The sequence below is a fragment of the Tripterygium wilfordii genome, chromosome 14 (assembly GCF_013401445.1).
Source record: "Tripterygium wilfordii isolate XIE 37 chromosome 14, ASM1340144v1, whole genome shotgun sequence".
NCBI lineage: Eukaryota > Viridiplantae > Streptophyta > Magnoliopsida > Celastrales > Celastraceae > Tripterygium > Tripterygium wilfordii.
In genome coordinates, this window is record NC_052245.1 from 3159068 (window position 1) to 3181482 (window position 22415).

Consider the following 22415-nt stretch of genomic DNA (forward strand, 5'->3'; position numbering starts at 1 on the left):
GGGTGGAGCACCAAATGATTTTTATACAAAAAGAGGCATGACATTAAGCAATTTTATATGGATCACAAGATCATAAACTACTCCTATTTGGGCAATCAACTATGTATGATCCCTCCAGTACGTTACTTAATTCAGAAGCAGAATATTCAAATTAACAAAAATTCTGTAAAAAATTGTCATGCGTATTCCATTCCTGCTGCATTAGCAAAAGAAGAGACGTGATGGGTCTTAAACAGAGATAAAATAGTGGAACTTCAATGCCCAAAGCAGCTTCCCACAGGGCCTTTTAAAGTCTTTTTAACTTTATAAAAAAGCACTTTAAACAAAAGGCTCTTTTTCTTTCTTAATGGATTTGGTCTTTGTATTTTCAGACACTTGGTCATATCACTCTCCTTTTAATCTTTCTAGCAGCATAAATCTTACACCTTAAGGAGTAAGGTTTAAATGTCAAATTACTAGCAAATTTGCAATATTAAATCATACGAGTTGGGTCGGGTTTTGGCCTTTTGACCCCCAGTGCCCCCACTCTGTGTTTGGGCCTTAGCATGTGGGCTCCCCCCCCCCCCCCTCTTTCTTCATAATGACCGGCCTGTGTTTTGTTGATTTCTTCATGTTCCTTTGAAAAATACAAAAAAAGAAGTAGTTTTGAGAAACTCAATCCTCAAATCAAGTCCTCAAAGGGTTTACAACAAATAATCATTTGATTTACTTTTTTTTGGTGCAAGCTATTAGTATACTTGTTGGGTATTGCTGTAATCTCTCTTTTTTTACCACCATACAAATTTGCACTTTAAACTTTTGATATGGGCTTAAACTAGGGTCATCAGATTCACGTGCGCATAAATTTTTCATCTAACAATAGAGTAAGTTGGGTCAAGACCGAATGCATGTCACAAAAATATTGCTTTGTATGAGAATTGAACTTAAAATCACCAGAGATCATACGGTTTGATCCCAAAAAAATTCACCACTAAACTAGTTTATGGTTATACTCTATTGAAACGTTCTCGAACCTCTCCCTCCCAACTCCTGCAAACTTCACACCCAAATATGGTCTAAACTACTCTTATACGAGGTGGTTATCAAAAACTCTTGTTGAACATTAAGTAATCACAACCAGGCGGCTCAAGCTGACAATAATAACTTTATCGGCTGACATGCGTGAACACACCAAACAGGCCATCATGATTGGAGGCGTTGTTTATTCCTATTCACTTCCAACGTGAGGCAGTTCTTCCTTAAAATCCAAGCAAAGACAGTAAGTACTTCATACTTATGACTCTCCAAACTTTTTTTTTTTATTTTATTTTAATCCTCTTTGTTTCCCCCACACTTCTTTTAATATTTTTTTAATATCTACGCAATATTGTTCCATCTATATTATCAAGGATTGACTATATGTAGCATATATATTACAATATGTCATATGTAACGAATACACTGTTATTAACTAAATAATGAGTGTTGGAGACCCACACAAGAATCTCACGTTGAAAAGATACAAAGAAGTTAAGTGACTTATAAAACAAGTAGTGCTTGTACCCAAGTTTATAAGCCATGGTTTACAACCCAAGTTTAGGCCTAGCAACATGGGCTATCTTTTTCTCATTGATACATCAAGTTCGCATAACTTTGTTTCACTTTATCCCCACTACTACATGTCGAAACCCACTTATTATAGGCCGAAACCCAATTCACCGACTAAGCCCAAATACTATAGGTCAAAGCCCAACTCGAGATTGGAGATTGGGCCACATCACACAATAATATTGTCCGCTCTAAGATTCTGATTCACTATGGATACATTAGATGATTACCCTCACAGATTTATCCTTATTATGGAGCCTTGTTATTGTGTTAAAAGGGTGAACTTGACTTATTAACCCATTGGTTGGGATTTTCCCTACCGATATGATATATTAAGTCATAACGTGGGCTCCCCAAGATCTACATTTCTAGCTTAATCGAATTCAGAAACTTGTGCGAGGACCTTTGCCGTTGAGGCCATCCGTGGGACTAGCGTACGTATGAACGAGTCTTCCATGAGAAACAGAAAAAACAAAGGGTCATAAAATTACAAGAAGAAAGCAGACACCGATTTTTTGTATTTATGCTTTCATTCATACGTGTGTGTCTATATATATATACATACAAATAAAGAAACTAAAATGTCTGCATCACTGGAAACAATGAGATATTGTCTTTTTATTGATTGAGAATGCAGAAGAATATGCTTCTAATACTTATGTTTGCATCTCTAAGAAAGGACCAAAAAACCAATTAAGAAAACCCACAAAATTATTTCAATTGGATACTCCACTGTTCTAAACAAATGTGACCAAAAAATACCAACTAATTTATTTGTACTACTCTTCTGAGTTCTACATAGAATAAAATAAGGCTAATATTCCAATGAGAGCAATACTATTGACACGTGTTAAATTTTAACCCAACTTATAATGAAAAAGATATTCTTCCCAGTAATCCTAATTGTTGAAGTGTATGGACCAAAATTAAAATACATATAATGAGCTCCACATACACTTTAAATGTTGTCCATATATACATCTTAACAACTGAGATCATTGGGATCCCAATTGCTAGGACGACTAGCACTTCAGAACTTATAATGTAGTTAAGTGGATAATTTTGTCCTTAAGCCCGAGTTTTGTCCCATATCAATGTTGAAAGGACATATTCAGAGGTGGACTTATGCTTTGTGCATAGGGGGCACGTGCCCCTAGTGACTTCCGGAGATTTGCACTAAGTATACAATATACATATGTTCTTGACGATTTGATATATAGGCCCCAATCAATTGTGTTATGTTCCCTTTACCTTGCCAAGCCCAATTACTCAAGCCCCTCAATCTCTAACCAAACTCTATTGTGTGCCTTTTACATTGTCAAGCCCAACTGCCCTTTACCTTACAACCGAATGAGTGATTATCAATTTTTGAGTGATTGGTTGTATATTATATAGAAAAAGAGTTGCTTTGAACCATTGTTGATATTGTAATATAACGTTTTCAAAATATGAAAACTCGTGAAGAACAATTATGATAAATTACAATGTATTTTCTTATTATTTTTAATTATTACATATGTTTTTTTGTTTATAATCTATATTCATAAATCCATTAAATAACCCAAAAAAAATTTCGCCCTACACCACTTTTGTGTGGCTCCAGTGATCAAAATTCTTGGGTCCTCCACTGGACATATTTATATAGTGTTTATATAAAAAAAAAAAACCACTACACTATTGATTCTAAATTAATAATCACGTCCCAAAATTTCTTTTAAGTATAATTTTGTCTTCATTGGACATCTTTTATTGACGTAAGTGGGAAGGATCAAAAAAGTAAAAGTAATTCCACAAGTCGAATCATTTACCCTCCCACACACTCATCCTTCAGACAAAAAGCGATCAATTAGTTGTACAATTGCTCTTTCATAAAACAGGAAATTCTAAATGTACCCTTACATTTCCTCCATATTCTCATAACTGACCCTTATAGGAGGGACTGGTTCCTTCTAGGCTGTTATAATAGCGGTAAACTATTCATTAATATACCGTTACCGATACATTGATTATTGAAAATCACATAATACTGGTATATCATTACCAATACTTCGATATAATAAATTTATTGTTGAATTCGATACCGGTAACGGTAAACAAAGTTCAAAATCGATAAAATTTTGAATTACCGATATATAGTGATATATACTAAATATATATATTAATATTATTTTTAGTTTTAAGTTTATTTGATTATAAATTTCCATAATGGTGTTGAAGTTGAACCATCTTCTAGGGCTGGTTATAAATGTTATTTATACCATGCTTTTAGCATGAAAATCATTGATCTACCTGCTATGAAGGCCAATTTATACGGTACCTAGGGTACTTTCACTATCACTCCAACTTGTTCAGGTTGCGTGTTATGTGTGATGATAGAGGAATGGTTTCTGGATCATCATAAGTTTATGTTGTACACTTGTCGAGCCGATGATCAAGTTTAACTTAGAGATTCCAAGAGGTGATGAGTTATTTTTTAATGATGTGATCTACAGAAAGGGAATGATCAATTGTGTTTTTGGGGAGTGATTATTGTGGGCATTCAACATTGCTTGCAATGATTATCAGCAAGTTTTGATGGATATATCAGAGATTACAAATATTGAGTTTAATAATGATGGATTGTATGAAGTTTAGATGGTATATTATGTATATTGTAAAAGGTTTTGAGAATTGGTAAATTTATCAATTATCATTCTACTGTTATCGATCGATCAGTATATCGAGTCCACCGATAACAGTAACATTTTTTGAGTTACAGAAGGGATTGGTATGGTAGCGGTATTCCGTGATTGGTAACGATTATCGTTACCATCCATAACAACCCTAGTCCCTAGGGGTGGCAAAAAATTGGTTCTCATGTATTTACGAAATATTTACATGTTTGGACTCTAACCCAGATTGGATTTTCAACGTACTTAATTGATCAAACCCGGATTGGTTTATTCAGATAAATAAATCAGACAATAATCTAATCCGAGTTAGGGTCTGGATAAGTAAATCAGATAAAATTGATGTGTTTGAACGCATACCCAATTTTAAACAGGTCAAACATTTTACGTTTGGACCCAAATTTCGGACATATAACTTATATCCAAACTTGATTTAATCCTAGTCGGACAAATTTAGTCATATGAATGAGGCAAAGTTTTGCCACCCTTATTGGTCCCCTATGGCAGCATACACTCTCTTAATAATTAATATACTCACAAATAACATTTTATTTTCCAATTAAAATGTTTACTAGAAGCTTATTGTCTCTATTTAATATAATTATTTATAATGATTTAATTTCCATTAATGCATAAGAACGCATCCCTCACATGGCATAGCTGGACAAAAGTGATAGCTGTAAACTTCAAGGGGTTAGCAATAACAATGGTGTCAATTTTTATTTAAAGAATTCGAGTGAGATTCTCTCTCTGCATAAAATTTCTTAAACTGCAATGAGTATGTTCTAAGACAAGAGACCCCACATGGATGGCCTGTCTTCTCGGCTGCCATTAATACACATGTTGAGCTTTTCAATTCTTTTTGGCATTTTTTATCATGGCCTTGGAGACATTGGTTTTCGTGGGTATAGAATCAAAAGTTTGTAAGAGCACGCACAGTGCTCCCTCTGCTCTTTTTCTCTACAGGGTATGAGTGGTTTTCGTCCCTTTGGAGTACCATCCCCAATTGCCACACTAGTTTTAGTTTTGGAATCTACTTGGTGGTTGAGCAAAAGATAGTAATAGTGGTTTTCTTTTGTAGAGTATTGGGGGAGTTGACCTAAAAACTTGGTTGTTGATCAGGGAATTTTGTGGGTTTAGGCAGAAGTGGGTATTTTGTATTGGAGTAGATTTAGCGTTACTTGTGATGGGTTTAGAACAGGGTTAGAATTATTGAATCTGCTGATAGAAGTTTTGCCTCAATTGGCAAAAAATCTTAGTTGCGGAGGTGCACTCTGGATTTTCGATTTAGGCTCTCGACGGCAAAAAATCAACTGGGTTTTTGCTTTGAATGTAACTGTTTTTGGGCGTTTTGTGTTGTAGTACTGTTTACTAGGTTTACTTTGAAGTGGATTAGGGTTTTTGGTGGGCTTCCAGGAGGGTTTGTGGTACTTGTCTTTGAATAAGTTCTGTGTGTGAAGCTCGGTTCTTGACGGTTTTTGCGAGAAAGATGGCTTGCGTGAAACTGGGATCTAAGACTGATGCATTCCAACGACAAGGACAGGCCTGGTACGTGCTCTGTTGTTTGTATTTGAGTTCTCTTCAGTCTAGATTTATAGTTTCTTAGAATTGTTTCAATTGATATATAACAGTTTGTTCTAATTTTTTTCTTCAACTTTCTTTTCGCTATTGTAATTAAAATTTAAAACTGTAGTACACGGCCATTAAGTTTTTAGTGAAAGTTGGAGATCTACCTATGCGTGTGGTTCTTATAGTCTATCCACTCAAGAGTGTTATCTGCATGCTCTTACAGTGATCCAAATGGAGTAATAACTTTTAGTTGACACCTAAGCTTCACTGTTATCCATGAATTTACTCTTGATAGCGTATGCATACCGAGGAGGTATGGCTTTATATACTAAATTATTGTGGATGGTAATGCAATTATTTTGTCCGTGAGGTGTTAAAATGTCATGGCTCGGGAAGTATTTCAACTAATTGAGGATGATGGCCCTCCTGGCAGTGTTTTTGCTCATGGTTGTGCATGATTTTGTTGTTCCTGAAGCTAATTGATGTCTGTGGTTGCTCCACGACTGTTTGCTCATGGTCGATGGCCTTCCAAACTATTTCATTAAACTCTTGAAACAAAACTAATATAATGCACGGTTCCTTCACGTTACAAATTTATTTTGTTGGTCTGTGATCATATATGATCGGAAAGTTACTCTTCTGGGATAATAAATTTTCTATCAGCCTGTGGAAACGTTTATCGTTAAAGTAACGTGGATAGATTACTACGATAGGTAACATAGGTTTGATTCAAAGTTACTGCTACTCAAGCATTGGTGTAAGAGTTGGGATAAGGGAATAATCTTAAGCATTATTGTTAATAATAATAACAACAATATCATACCTCTTCCTGTATTTGACTTTTAATTTCTTTAACACATGTAGGTTCTGCACGACCGGGCTTCCTAGTGATATCGTTGTTGAAGTTGGGGAAATGTCCTTTCATCTCCACAAGGTAACCTTTCTCTATGGATATGTTTATCTCTTTTAATTTCTTTACGTCCTTTGTGCATGAGAGGGTAGTTCTGGCTGAGCCTGAGAATATAGTAGTATCATGCTAATCTTTTTCTCGTCCCTCAAAAAATATTTAACTTTCATGATTTTCTGTAGTTAAATGGATAAAGTAAATGTGGGCCTGCTTATTAATGTACTCTTTTCCTTGTCATGGTATTTGGAGTAAATTTAGATCCCTGAACCTTCTGGCTTGTCTATCTTTTTTGTGCAAAATGTAACAAATTGATGCCAAATAATTTGTTTTCTGCTTCTTATAAGTTGTGGTGAACTATTGACGTGTGATGGTGGAAGGCAGGTTTGTTGGAGAAAATACGCATTGAAAATTTTTATATCTGCTTATGAGCACAAGTTAGTAGTTTTACTTGTAATGCCGATGAATGGAATTATTCAGTTTTTTTAGAATTTTTGTTACCAGAGTCTGCGGCATTTGTAATTTCATACTCATTGTATCATGATGCAGTTTCCGCTGCTATCTAGAAGTGGAGTTATGGAAAGGTTGATTGCAGAAGCATCAGATGAAGGAGAGGAAAAATGTGCAATAAATCTTCCAGATATACCAGGTGGTGCCAAAACATTCGAACTTGTTGCCAAGTTTTGCTATGGTGTAAAAATTGAACTTACTGCCTCAAATGTTGTGTACCTGCGGTGTGCTGCTGAGCATCTTGAAATGACTGAAGAATATGGGGAGGGTAATCTTATTACACAGACTGAAACCTTTTTCAATCAAGTAGTCCTCCGAAACTGGAAAGACTCCCTAAGGGCACTTCAAACATGTGAGGATATTCTTAACTATGCTGAAGAACTCAATATCACAAAGAGATGCATCGAGTCGCTAGCCATGAAGGCATCAACTGACCCAAATCTGTTTGGGTGGCCCGTCATGGATCATGGTGGCCCCATGCAGAGCCCAGGTGGGAGTGTCTTGTGGAATGGGATAAGCACAGGTGCCAGACCCAAAAATGTAAATTCAGATTGGTGGTTTGATGATGTATCAGCTTTGAGTTTACCTTTATACAAGATGTTGATTTCGGTCATGGAATCTCGGGGTATCAGACAGGATATTGTTGCTGGATCTCTTACTTATTATGCAAAGAAGTACCTACCTGGGCTGAACCGACGCAAGAGCACTAGTGAGTCTTCCACCCGTCTGACTACCGCAGTCTTGGGGTCTCCACCATCGGAAGAAGATCAGAAGCTATTACTGGAAGATATTGACCGGTTTCTTCCATTTCAAAAGGGACTAGTTCCAACAAATTTTTTATTTGGTCTGCTGCGCACAGCCATGATTCTGAAAGCCAGCAACTCATGCATGTCGAACTTGGAAAAAAGAATTGGAATGCAGCTTGATCAAGCAACTTTGGAGGATCTCCTAATGCCCAACTTTTCATACTCCATGAAAACACTTTACAATGTTGACTGTGTGCAGCGGATCCTCGAGCATTTCCTTGCCATGGACCAGATTACAGGTGGGGCCTCGCCATGTTTAGTTGATGATAGCCACCAGATCATCGGGTCCCCTTCGTTAACACCTGTCACAATGGTAGCCAAGTTAATTGATGGGTACTTAGCAGAAGTTGCCCCTGATGTAAATCTGAAGCTCCCGAAATTCCAGGCTCTTGCTGCTGCTGTTCCTGAGTACGCCAGACCCCTGGATGACGGTCTTTATCGTGCAATAGACATATACTTAAAGGTAGTAGCCACCTCATACTCGAGAGAAAATTCTGTGCGCTTCTAAATTCAGTCGCATTTGACCTTTTTCGTACTTTTTATGTCTTGGTAAAACTTTAAGTTTATGTTTGTTAAGCTATTCTCGCCCAATGCTAAAGACAATGCTCTTGTTTCCAACTTGTGTCATTTTGTGGTTATGGGCTGAAATTAGTTTCGTGCCATTATGGACACATGCCCTTGTAAGGATGTGCCTAACCCCCACCTGCCCACAAACATTAGTCGGTTAACGATACAGTTTAGATGGCCATGTCTAGGTTTGTTTTGTGTTTTTGCTTTCGGGACTTCACCCCATGTGCATAAGCCTAAGCAACTGCTGTTGTTTAAAACCCGCTGAATATCACCAGCTCATGGTATTGGTTTTATTCTGAACAATGCGCCAATCCAGACCTGTATCCTACTTGGCAATCCCCAGTTTTGATCATTTTCTCTGCATGGACAAACTTGGGCTTTTTCTGTACCATGTTGGTACAAGTACTGCAATATTCTCAAACTTCATTGTAGAGCTTTGAGTGGAGGATTTAAATATAGCCAAGAAGATTGAAACTCTCTGATTAGGCATAATATTCCTTGTTTGATCGATCTTATCAATTTCTTGTGATATTCAAATCTGCAGTCACACCCATGGTTGGCGGAGTCCGACAGAGAACAACTCTGTAGGCTGATGGACTGCCAGAAGCTCTCTTTGGAAGCCTGCACTCATGCTGCACAGAACGAGAGACTACCATTACGAATAATAGTCCAAGTCCTCTTCTTTGAGCAGCTTCAGCTTAGGACTTCAATTGCTGGCTGCTTCCTTGTATCCGACAATCTGGACGGATCAAGACCGTTGAGAAGTGGTATTGCTGCATCTTCTGAGGGAGGCTGGGCGACAGCAGTAAGGGAGAATCAGGTTCTGAAGGTGGGAATGGATAACATGAGGATGCGGGTCTCTGAGCTCGAGAAAGAGTGCTCAGACATGAGGCAGGAAATCGAGAAGTTGGGTCAAACAAAGGGTTCTAACACCTGGGCGAAAAAATTCGGGTTCAAGTTAAAGTCTCAAATGTGCAGTGCTCAAGAGGGGTCTGTCAGCAACCAGAATAGTAACAGTGGTAAGATTGAAAAGGCCAAGCAGAAGAGAAACTGATCTGTAGATGGCTAACATCTTATTATTTCTCCTCCTCTTTGCTTCATTTATCTATAGTTCCAACTTCTAGTTTTCAGATTCCACTGTTTCTGTGTCTCAGAAGACTTTTTTTTTTTTTTTCATTGTTTTCATTGTATCAATCTTGTAAACTGTAGATGGAAGAACAAGAAAGTGTAATTGGTGTTCTCTTGTAAAAGGTTAAACTGTTAAAGGACTCTCCTTCATTCTTCTAGTTTTGAGGCAAACATTTCTTTTATTTTCTGGTCTGATCTGATTTAAAAGGAACTGCAATTGCTTTATTACAAATTAAATGGGATTCATGGCATGTTGATTGTGTTATTGCAGGAGGGTTTAAGATGAAGATGTTGAAATTGAGAAAAAGAAAATCGGGTAATTGTCAATTATATTTTTCAGAATTACAAAAATATTGCTAGTGCTGCATCTTTTAAATAACAAATAAGTAGGATTCAATTTAATACAATTTTCTCATGGTAAGTTAATTTCTCAAAATTGGTGGCTCAATGGATATATTGAATCAATTTAATTTGTTAACAAATTCAATACATTATCAGAATAATACTAATTTAACAACTCTAAAATTTATATATTTTCCATAAATTAAAAAAATCCAAAACTTACATTACATTTACTCGAAGGAAATATTTTAGTTACACCACATAAATGACCAAGTTTATATATCTATTTTAACTCTATAAATTTATCCTAAATTACCCTTCACTTATAAAATTGTGATTAACAAAGTGTTAAATTTATACATTTTCTAATATGTTCACTATTGAACTCACTTATCAAATCGACATCACGTTCGATTTGAATTCCCCTCAAAAGAAGTTTCTTTTTTTTACTCCGAGTACAAATCTCCATTGTTTTATTCTGTCACAATCTCTAATTTTTGAAAGAATTAATGTGTAAATTTATAATTCAATATGTGAATATGTATTTAATATTTCTTTTCAATAAAGAGCAAATCATTTCAGATATATAAATAAATTAAAAAAAATAGTGTAACCTCTTTGCGCGCGTTTAAGACGCGCGTGTAAACATGTGAAACAGACGCGCATCGCCTCTGCAAACTCAAAATTTTCTCCGGAACATGGTTTTCATCTTCAAAGACGTTTCTCTCCTCTTTATCAATTCAATTTTTGCATTTCATAGCAAACAAAATCTTGGTGTGATCTTTAGATTTAACACATATATAGATACTTATCTAAATCTACGGAACGCTTTTGTGAGAGATTGGAACTGTTAGTTTGTGCTCTTGAAATCCGAGAATGGACAATGGGGATATTGAAGGCGGAGATGACGAATTCCAGTCGAGGGTGCCAGGTGGTCTCAAATACCGGCCAGTGGTGGCCAATGACCGCGCCGTCCTTGAGATGTCCTCGATCGATCCTGGATCATCCTCCTCAGAGATTCATCAAACTTCTATCAAGTAACCATCTCTTTCTCATCCTCCTCTCTATTGCCTTTGATTTTGGAGGGTGGTACTTTCTTCTGGCGTGGGTAGTGTTTTTTTAGCAGTTTGCCGTTGTGGAGTTTAAATGTCGAGAAAGTGCAATGAAGGTGGAAGTTTCTCTGCGAATGTGGGAAAAAGTTGTAATGCGGATGAATGAATACTGTTGAGATATATATATTTTTCTGCAAATAGAGGATGAAGAAATACGTAATAAAAATCTGTCCTTATGAGTTATGAACTGCATGAAAGAATGGACTTATGAAACTAGTTCACTTCAAAAAATGATTTCAGTTGCAGGTAGTTGTTGTGTATATACATGCTATCGCTGATTTTACTGTTAGTCTGCTGTATTGGATGTTTTTACGTGAGTATATGCTTCTAGATGGAAGCTTATAGCAAAAACTATGCCAATCTTAATGGGATGCAATAGGAATAACATTAATGTTCATATGACATCGGACATCCCATTTCCCTGTTGGAATTTTGAATCATACACATTTGTGGGGAACAGGGGTTAGATACTTCAAATCAGAGTCAGTCTAATGGAGAGATTGTTATTGTAATGAAATGCTATGTTATCATGGCAGGAAAATAAAAGTAAGTGGGCCAGCAAACATTGATCCTGATGCAAGAGAAGGCTCTGCTCCTCCTAATGCAGGAGCTAATGGCCCGCATAGAGAGTCCAAGTTGGAGCTATTTGGCTTCGATTCTCTTGTCAACATTCTTGGTCTCAAGAGGTATGTGCTTCATTGGAATTCATTGAATAATACTAATGTTCAAGGACTAAATAGTGTTTTTAATATGAATTTCAAATCCTATAATGTGTTTTAAGGACCGATTTTATAATAAAATATGTATTTGTCATTTGTGAAACACATAATATAATCCGAACTTGATTATGTCTTGCAATATGTACTTCCAGTGTGTTTGCTACATTCAAAAAACTGATTTTGAAGAAAATCTTGGAAAAAAAATTCTCCACAAATTGAGATACGTAACAAATATTTTCATTTATTATCACATAAACTTGAGATATACAATTGTTTTAAAATTCATAATAATCCATAAGTAATAAGGATGTCCTATAAGATTTTTTTTTACATCAAAATGTCAAATAGTGATGAAGACATGAAGGTACAACGCTTTTTCAAAATGACAGTATTATCACACAAAGTGCATTCTCCCTCCAGATCATCCAAATAATGAACAATTGAACATACAAATCATCTGAAAGATTCTTCTCCATTCTCGTTAGCTCTTACTGCTCAGGTTGCTTCAGGCTACAAATTCCTTCTCCATAGTTGGGCATGACTCGTAGTTGTGATACCCACCAGATTCAAAGCGACTGACCAGAGTTTTTAAGACTCAGTTTCTTATCCATAATGGACATAGCTATAGCATATGTAAATATTGAAAATTCCTGGTACTCTACCTTTCTGATGCTTTTCTATTCGTTCCGTGTGAATATATCATGCAGGGTAATCATCTCAAACTGGGAACAATGATGGGTGTATTTGTCCCATGCTTGCAGAACTAATGAGAATCATATATTATATATGATTTTCTTGGTAACTCCTGATATGCCTGATGTTTACTTTTCTTGTTTATAAGTTTGTACCCCCTTGGTGCTTGAATAAAATTATTTTTTCTTTTCATAAAAAGTTATAAGTTGGGTAGGTGACTTTTAGGGCTACTGCCTAATAATGAGATGGGAGCTACTTGGTTATGTGTTGAACGCTAATATTATTTATATCAGTAGAAAGCTTTCTGGAACTGCATCCATTTAATTTGGACCTTTTGGGATTGTTTTGATGATTTAATCAAATGGGGAAGTTTGGTAAATACACGGGAGCTTAGCTATTGTGGTGATGTAAGAATGGGGTTTGGCTCGAATCATACTTGGTAGATGATTGAGAGATATTGTTCCATACAAGCCTTACACTCAATCTTTTTTCAAAGTTGCAGATGGGAATGAGCCATATATTGCTACCATGTTTACTTCGTTGATCTGTATTGGGTGTGTCATTATTGGGAAAATCTAGATCTCATCACACCAACTATAACAATGTTCATCCTTTTATGTTATGCGAGTGTGAACTTGTCTTGCTTCCTTCTGGATCTTCTCAATGCTCCCAGTTGGCGTCCTCGCTGGAAGTTTCACCACTGGAGCCTCTCTCTTCTTGGAGCATCACTTTGTATAGGTATAATTTCTTTACATTGTACCACTTTTCCAACTAGGAAAACTACAAGTTGTAGAATAGATTCCTGTACTAAATGTGTTCAAAGTAGTTCTTTCAAGGTTTTTGTCCATGTGGCAGAAAGAGTGTGTGCTAATCTCTCCTCTATATCTGGTGAAATTCCCCCTAATGGTGCAACTTAAGGCGGAAACCTGTGTCACGTTTTTTCTATCAATGTTGTATAGTTAACTTATCAATTAAATTGGAGAGCAGCTCTATAATTTGAGATATCACTGGGTTGTGCTCTTTGTTTTCTTCTAAATTCAGGTGCATTATAGAATCAAATACACAACAAAAAGGGAATTCATTTACAGTCACTATGAAACATACATCCTTGTAGTGCTAGTAAAATCATCTGATACAATTTTGTTAACCACACATGATTGAGATAATGCATGTTGAAAATTTAATTTTTTATTTTTTGGGTGCTGTTAGAGAATGTCCTTAGGGGAAGTTTTTAATGAAACATGTACCTTGAACATGTATATAAAATCAGTTTGTTTCAATTTTTTATTCAGTCAAGTTGCATGCACAAGGGAAAAAAAGGCTGCTTTTTATGCCTTGAAATTTCTTACTAACTGATCCACAAGACCGTTAGCCTAGGTGGCACACATCAAAGTGCAACATGTTGATAAATTTATTTGCAGGGCCAATGATACATATTGCTATGAAGAATGAATCATAAATACCCATATATTTCGGGCAACGTAATTGAGGCATGTTGGTGGGATGTCCCATATGATTTTTGCCCTAGTACATGTGGACGCCCATGCTTCCGGTTCTGGGTGGGACATTCTTTTGAGGATCGTATTTTTACCTGCTGCTGTTTGCCTGCAGTGATCATGTTCTTGATCTCGTGGTCATTCACTGTTGTGTCTCTGGCCCTTGCAAGCCTAATCTACTATTATGTGAGCATCAAAGGAAAGGCTGGGGACTGGGGCGATAGGTTCAAGAGTGCATACTTTCAACTAGCCCTTCGCAGTCTTTGATCCTTGGGAGGTATGTACTTGTCATAAAGAGACCACATTGAATGACCATTTGCTTTTTTTAATGCTCTCTCTCTGAAAATTCTTTCACGTGAAGAAAAGCATTCTACACTGCTTCTTCTTTATCTGTGTAAGTTTGAGACTGTGTTTTCATGCGTGTGCTATTGTAGTGTCTCTTTGATTCACCTAATGGCTCTATACGTTTTCTAGTTTTTTTTTTTTCTTTTGCCTGTTTAAGTTGTGTTCCTACTGTGTATGCTATGAAGTATATATATATGTCTTAACTGGATGAAGTACGGTTTTATGTAAGTCGTACTTGTAGTTGACCTCTCATCTTATGTGCAGCAAATCAAGTAAACCCAAAGAATTGGTATCCGATCCCCCTTGTATTCTGTCGGCCATGGGGAAAGCTGCCAGAAAATGTTCCATGCCACCCAAAACTTGCCGATTTTGCTAACTGTATGAAGAAAAAAGGTCGTGGAATGTCCATAATTGTCTCTATACTTGATGGAGACTACCACGAACTTGCTGAAGATGCCAAGACAGCCTACAAGCAGCTCAGCACCTACATTGACTATAAGCGTTGTGAAGGTGTAGCAGAAATAGTAGGTAGTAGCCCCTAATATGTCTGAAGGCTTCTGTGGTATTGTTCAGACCATGTGCCTGGGCAATCTCAAGCCTAACATTGTGGTGATGCGTTATCCAGAAATATGGCGGCGTGAAAATTTAACTGAAATTCCAGCCTCCTTTGTCAATATAATTGCAAACAAGGCTGTTGTGATCGTCAAGGGACTTGACGAATGGCCCAATGAGTATCAAAGACAGTATGGGACCATTGATTTGTACTGGATTGTGAGAGACGGTGGTCTTATGCTTCTCCTTTCACAGCTCCTTCTTACCAAGGAGAGTTTTAAGAGTAGTAAGATTCAAGTGTTATGCATTGCAGAGGAGGATTCAGATGTGGAGGGGCTCAAGGCTGACGTGAAGAAGTTTCTGTACAACCTTAGGATGCAGGCTGAAGTAATTGTTGTAACAATGAAATCATGGGATGTTCAAGTTCAAGCTGAGGGTGGATCTCTACCGGATGATTCAGCGCTGCTCATAACGGATTGCTGATTACTTAGCTGACATGAAGGAGGCAGCAAAGAGAGATGGCACTCCATTGATGGCTGATGGGAGCCTCTGGTGGTGAATGAGCAACAGGTGGAGAAGTTTCTTTATACAACTTTAAAGCTGAATTCAACAGTACTTAAATATTCAAGAATGGCTGCAGTTGTGCTTGTGAGCCTACCACCGCCACCCGTGAATCATCCATCATACTTTTTACATGGAGTACATGGATCTCTTGGTAGAAAATGTACAAAGGCTGTTGATTGTGAGAGGATATCGAAGAGAGGTTGTAATTCTCTTCACCTAGGTGTCAGCATTCGCACATTGTTCATATTCTTTAATCTTTAGCTTCACCCCTCCCCTCCCTTCTTTTTGGTAACTTAATTTACATTCTTTTTTTTTTACCCCGCTTTTCACCTATGCGGTATTAAGAGTAAAAATATGGGTGCATTTAATTTATGGGCACATGTAAATAGTTTTTTTTTTTTTTTTCCAGTGTTTTTGGAAGGATTTAATTTTACATATTTCTGCCAAATCCTTGTATCATTAAGTAGGACGGGTGCACCAACGAGTGATTCGATTGACAATCGAACAAGCTAGGCATATGTGTGTCAAAGTTTAGAGCTTAGGGACATCGGTTTCACCCCTTGTTCAAAACCAATTGAGGTGACAGATCCAGTTACATCAACACCATCATTGGCAAAGGCAGTAGTTGGAAAAACACAATATCAAAATAAAAAAATATCACTACCAAGGGCAAAAAAACAAGATGAGGACTATTTGCACACCTTACTTAATTAACCACATCCTATTTTAAATAAACTCCAATCAAAAACAAAACATAACATTTATGAGTACACCTCAATTTCAATCTTTTTTCAAATTTAACAATTTACACCCCATAATTTCAACCGTTGGACCTCACCAACGGCTGAGATTAAAGAAAATTAAAATAAAACAAAATAAAATTACACAATTCATCTTCTTCATCTAAACCCTAAATTCTCAAGTGGGTGTTTGGGAGAGAGGAATGATAGAGGACAAGAAGGAGAACCCACTTGCTTGGGCTTGTCAAGGCAGTTTGGTTGCTTCACTTGTCTGGGCGTTTGGTTGCTTCACTGGCTTGTCAGATTAAGAACGTTGTGATAGCAAGAATCGAGGATCATATATGCATAAAGAGTTCGACATCAAGCCGGGTCAGCCCGACTTTTTCAGTCCCAAGCCCGACCTGGGCCCAATCTCGATATTGATCATCGGGCTTTGGGCCTGGTCTGATTGAGAAAATGCAGCCCATGCCCAGCCCAGACCCATGCCTTAGGGTCCGGCCCCGGCATTGGGCCTTGACTATTTTTTTTTATTTTTTTTTGGATATACTCTTTCACTTTTTTTAATTGTTTTAAATATAATGTTAATGCATTACAAATGTCATGAACTATATGTATATATATGTAGATATATAGAGATGTCAAATGGGACATTCAAGAGCCAAATCGAAATTGTATTTGATGTTTAAGGGTACTGTTAAATTTCAGAGTTGCATGCATAAGTTAGACCATTTCCAATTACATGATGTTTAAGGGTACTGTTAAATTTCAGAGTTGCACGCATAAGTTAGACCATTTCCAATTACATGGAGAAAAGATTTATGTGTGATATGTATATACATGTAGAACATATATACACACATATATTTCTTCGAATTCGGCCGCCTCCACAGCTTCAATGGCTTGTCAGATCACGACCTCGAGAACCATCTCCTTATGACATCCGCATTACTCCGTTGAACGCTCTGTCTAACACTTCGTCGTCTTGATGAGTAATGGACCTAGCATTGTAAGGGATGATGGAGACTGGAGAGTGAAAGAAAGAAGGAAAAAGGAACGAAATGAAAAGTGGTAGGATCCGTTGGGATGTTATTAGATTAAAGTTTTTTAGTTTTTTATTTTTTTATTTTGTAAGGTGTCCTTAACTAATTATTATGGGGTGCAACTCGTCCCCATAAAAAAACAAAGGTAGCAGCACAGTCGGGCGGGAGTAGAGATAGCGGCGGGGAGAAAAATAAGTTGCAAAGGCTAGAGGAAATACAGACTCAGGCTTTGAAACCTGAAAGAGGACTTGAAATGGAAGATAAGGTATTATTCGGTCGTCACTCTAACTTTGCAATAAAAAATGGTAGGGATTTTAGTAAAAAGTATTTCATCAGTTATCTCAGTAATGGATCTTGTCCTTTAATTAATGTAAGTCTAGAAACCTACAACATCTTGTAATTGAACTAGAGAGACACATCTACTACTAGGATAACTGAGATGTTTTTTAACTGAGATCCCTATCACTTATATTTTACAATTTGTCAACATTGGATAGCAGTCATGGGGCCACATGCTTGGTGGGTCGTTGTCCGTCCCTGCTGCTTCCTGCAAGGTTTCATCAAAATCATACTCCTAGTCTCCTAGTATTGCCATTGTGTGGCCTATCCTCCTTGCTTTGATTTTCTCTTTGCTCTGGGTTCGATTTTCTCTCGGATCCACCTTCGAAATCCGTTCCTCACTCCTCTAATGGTGCTTTGGGTTTAGGTACTCCATTTTGGGATACAATAGCTTTCTGTTTCTCTCATACCTTTCTGTTTGGTTGCAGAGAAAATTTGATTTAATTAATGTTAAAATTATATATTTAGCATTGGATGCTCTGTTTTTTTATGACAGGTATTAAGTTGTAGATTTTCCTCTCGTAACTTTCTGTTTGGTTACCGAGAAAATTTGATAGAATTTACTTCTTGTTTTTCAGAATGGGAGGGGTTAGTGAAGGAAGTGGAGATGATGGAGGGATCATCAGGAGAAGAGGATGTGCCTGCAGCAAAAACGATTTTCTTCCAGAACAGTCCTTCAGGAGCTGGGGAAATTACGTAAACGCTCTTAAGGAGACTCCGATGAGGCTCAAGAACCGTGTCCTAAACCGATCCATGGACAATACGGAGCTCCACGAGGTGAAGGCTCGCAGCGAGCACGAGATGAAGAAGACACTCAATTGGTGGGACCTCATGTGGTTTGGCATCGGAGCCGTCATTGGAGCCGGAATCTTCGTGCTCACCGGACTCGAAGCCAGAGAGCACGCCGGCCCCGCCGTCGTGTTGTCCTACGTGGTTTCTGGTGTCTCCGCCATGCTTGCTGTCTTTTGTTACACAGAGTTCGCAGTCGAGATTCCGGTTGCAGGTACACTCGCATGCACTGGATTAAAAATATATACTTATAGTTGATTGATTTTTTTTAAAAAAAAACCATTGTACTGATAGTTGATTTGTTTGTTTATTCGATGTATTATTGAGTTGGGTATTTAATAAGCCAAATATCATGGACACTCACGTAGTTAGAGTCATTTTTATATGCACCCATTGTTTTGAGAGTCATTTGACCAACGGGTCGTTTTGAGAGTCATTTGACCAATGGTGAATGATAATTGGTGTCATTTCAACTTAATAAAATTGAAAAAAACTTTTATTTACTAAAATACCCAAAATTTTCGCAATTTCCCAAAATCTACGCAATCTTAGAGGTGTCCATGACTTTGGATTATTTACTATAGCTCTTGGTTGAAATTTCCCAAAATCTACGCAATCATGGAGGTGTCCATGACATTTGGATTATTTACTATAGCTCTTGGTTGAAATTGTTGAAACAGGTGTGGTTGTGGTTTTGACTTTTAAGGAAAGATAAGGTAGTTGTGGTACAAGTTACAGAGTGTTCCTGGAATCTTGCGTCTACAAAATTGAATTTTCAACTGCTTTGTTTTTTGTGGACTGGAATCATAATTTAATACTTGTTTGAGTAATGTTATCGGCCCCACACCTGAGTCACTAGTTGAAGTAAATAATGTGTATCATCTTAGTGATTAAGATTCGAATATTCCTTCAAAAGAAGCTACCGACCCCAAAATATGACATTCATTTTATCCATATGGTATGTGAAAAAAATAAATGTGAAATAGACGTTGATTATAAACATATGTAGGGCTTATTTAACATCTAATACTTCACATTGATTAGGGGTAAAATTAGGATCATATTTTGAAGGTCTCAATCAAGCATTATTCCACTTGAATATTAATTAAATTTCTAATTAAAACATTTATGGTATTTATCTTGTAATTAATATTGATTGATATTTGATACATATATATTTTATAATGTTATGTATCAATCAATGCACAATGGATGCAAATTTGCAAGGAATGTGGGTGCGGTGGCATAGGCCTTCAATATGTATATGTGATTTAAATGACTACAAATTAAATATTTCTGATTTAGATTCTAGAATTGTAAAGTCCGTGCCATTTTCAGATTAAGATCCTTGTGTTTTTCTTCCTGTTATTTCAAGGTATATGAATTTGAATTTACATACTATAATCCAAGGAAATCACTATTCATGTTCACTGATTGTAGGTGGCTCATTTGCCTACTTGAGGGTGGAAATGGGGGACTTTGTGGCCTTCATTGCTGCCGGAAACATCCTCCTAGAGAGCTTCATCGGCGGTGCAGCCGTGGCACGCTCCTGGACATCCTACTTCGCCACACTGTGTGACCACCGGCCTGATGATTTCCGCATCATAGCACACAGCCTTCCTGATGACTACGGCCATCTCGACCCCATTGCAGTTGGTGTCATCGGCATCATTACTGTCGTTGCCGTGCTTAGCACAAAAGGCTCCTCTAGATTCAACTACATTGCCTCAATTGTCCACGTTGCAATCATTCTCTTCATAATCATCGCAGGTCTCACCAAGGCCGACATCAAGAATTACAGCTCTTTCACTCCCTTTGGAGCCCGTGGCATCTTCCACGCATCAGCAGTACTTTTCTTTGCTTATCTTGGCTTCGATGGGGTTTCAACAATGGCTGAAGAAACCAAGAATCCTGGACGAGATATACCGATTGGATTAGTTGGCTCAATGGTTATAACCACAGTGTGTTATTGTTTGCTAGCAATAACACTATGCTTAATGCAGCCTTATACGGAAATCAACACAGACGCTCCATTTTCAGTCGCGTTTGAGGCTGTAGGCTGGAACTGGGCTAAATACATCGTCGCTGCCGGTGCATTGAAAGGTATGACCACAGTACTGCTCGTTGGCGCAGTTGGACAAGCCCGTTACCTCACTCACATTGCGCGTACTCACATGATGCCACCGTGGTTAGCTCATGTGAATTCAAGAACCGGAACGCCTATTAATGCTACGATTGTCATGATGGCCGGCACTGGAATCATTGCATTCTTCACCAAGCTTCATATTCTCTCAAACTTGTTGTCCATATCTACATTGTTCATCTTCACCATGGTAGCAGTTGCACTCCTGGTTCGTCGCTACTATGTTAGTGGTGAGACGACAGCAGCAAATCGTAACAAGCTAATTGGGTGCATTGTGCTAATCATTGGATCTTCAATTGCTACTGCTGCTTATTGGGGTCTAAGTGAAAAGGGTTGGATAGGGTATGTGATTACCATACCACTTTGGTTCTTGGCAACTGCAGCACTCAGTTTCTTTGTTCCACAAGCAAGAAGTCCTAAACTATGGGGTGTGCCTCTGGTGCCATGGCTACCATCTGTTTCGATTTTGATCAATATTTTCCTTTTAGGGTCGATCGACGGGGCATCGTTTGTGAGGTTTGCTGTGTGGACTGTTGTATTGCTGGTATACTATTTCCTACTTGGATTGCACGCATCTTATGACACGGCCATGGAGTCGGAAGAAGCAAATAAGGTTGGTCATGGGTGGAAGAAGATAGAAGAGGGAGCTATGTCTTCTCAATCTACAATAAGTGTGAATAAGGGCAATCATGGTACAAATCAGTAAGCTTCTATCAACTGTTGTGTTGTAAGGTTTGGGCATACTGTCTATGTGTATTTTATTGTTGTGCCTATATATATAGTCTTCTAGAGAAGCATATAAAAGGCTTCTCCTAAATGATGTTATAAAAGGCTTCTAGATAGTATGTTTTAATCTATAGAATAGCTCTCTATAACTTCCAGCATCCTCTCATCCATTTCTATGGGGTTAATTACAATATGCTTATCGAAAGATAGGGGTGTTTTCATTTCACTCACACAAAGATGTTCGTTTACAATTCACTCGTGCAAAGATTCAAACGTTTGCGATTTCCTCACTCCGTCAACGGAACCGTTAGTCAATTGACGGTCAACGCTGATATGGCCGTTAAATGTATATATGGACTATTATTTGTTGAAGTGACACTTCTTTTTAAATTATATACGTATTTGATATTACTTATATTAAAATATTTTATTATATTATAAAATCTAAAACCCTAAAAAAACATCTAAGACTAAAAGAGGAAGACAACATTTGTGATTACCCTAGCCTTCATTATCCTTTTCACTAGGCACTACTACACCAAATTGATAACCAAATCTCACTAGCCTATTTTATCCTTCGATTTTGCTCGACCCATCCAAATTTGTTGTTCAGACTTTGTGATTCAATACTTGGAGATGTCATGTCCTCAAGATCAACCTACTGGTGTCGGGTGAGTTTGTTTATCGATATGTGATTTTCAATGAACTGATTGTGTTGTGTTAATGGTCGACATGTGGTCCCATAAAGAGTTGTTTATTCCTTTTATTTACATGTTTCAGAGTCTTTTATTGGCATAGACTAGATTATTGGCATATTTGTGGGTTGAACTTGTGTTGATGTTTCTGTTCTCAACGCAAATTTTTGTTTGTTGATTGTACTACATGGCAATCAAGAATTGTTGAATAAAATACGAAACTAGGCTCTATTTCAACCTGTAAAACATTGACAGAGGTCCTACTTTATTGGGATATTTGTGAGTTGTTTATTCTTTTTTTTCTTCTTTATTTGAACATGTCGTGAATTAATTCAACCTGTTGAATATAATATGAAACTAGCTAGGTCCTACTTCAA

General features: G+C 37.4%; 2 protein-coding genes and 1 pseudogene across 3 annotated transcripts; all 3 read left to right on the forward strand.

Annotated features, from left to right (window-relative positions):
* The first annotated feature begins 4973 nt into the window (after nucleotides 1–4973).
* On the forward strand, nucleotides 4974–9925 carry LOC120015183 (BTB/POZ domain-containing protein At1g30440-like). Its single transcript, XM_038867430.1, has 4 exons — nucleotides 4974–5804; nucleotides 6690–6759; nucleotides 7279–8508; nucleotides 9160–9925. The coding sequence occupies exons 1-4, from the start codon at nucleotides 5746–5748 to the stop codon at nucleotides 9667–9669; spliced, it is 1869 nt and encodes a 622-aa protein (XP_038723358.1). The 5' UTR covers nucleotides 4974–5745; the 3' UTR covers nucleotides 9670–9925.
* Nucleotides 9926–10742: 817 nt separating this feature from the next.
* LOC120014095 lies at nucleotides 10743–15927 on the forward strand (annotated as a pseudogene).
* A 1936-nt stretch (nucleotides 15928–17863) lies between these two features.
* Nucleotides 17864–21474, forward strand: LOC120015383 (cationic amino acid transporter 1-like). 2 transcript variants are annotated; one of them, XM_038867788.1, is made up of 3 exons: nucleotides 17864–18076; nucleotides 18264–18688; nucleotides 19915–21474. In XM_038867788.1, the coding sequence occupies exons 2-3, from the start codon at nucleotides 18265–18267 to the stop codon at nucleotides 21321–21323; spliced, it is 1833 nt and encodes a 610-aa protein (XP_038723716.1). In that variant the 5' UTR covers nucleotides 17864–18076; nucleotide 18264; the 3' UTR covers nucleotides 21324–21474. The 2 variants fall into 2 exon arrangements, with proteins under 2 accessions (XP_038723716.1, XP_038723715.1); XM_038867787.1 differs by having other exon boundaries at nucleotides 17865–18052.
* Nucleotides 21475–22415: the final 941 nt, after the last annotated feature.

Bases quoted from the DNA above. Each gene is read 5' to 3' on its own strand.
- LOC120015183 (XM_038867430.1), top strand. From the start codon at position 5,746: ATGGCTTGCGTGAAACTGGGATCTAAGACTGATGCATTCCAACGACAA. The intron at 5,805-6,689 runs GTACGTGCTCTG...TAACACATGTAG, and splicing joins CAACGACAAGGACAGGCCTG to GTTCTGCACGACCGGGCTTC. The intron at 6,760-7,278 runs GTAACCTTTCTC...ATCATGATGCAG, and splicing joins TGTCCTTTCATCTCCACAAG to TTTCCGCTGCTATCTAGAAG.
- LOC120015383 (XM_038867788.1), top strand. From the start codon at position 18,265: ATGGGAGGGGTTAGTGAAGGAAGTGGAGATGATGGAGGGATCATCAGG. The intron at 18,689-19,914 runs GTACACTCGCAT...CACTGATTGTAG, and splicing joins AGTCGAGATTCCGGTTGCAG to GTGGCTCATTTGCCTACTTG.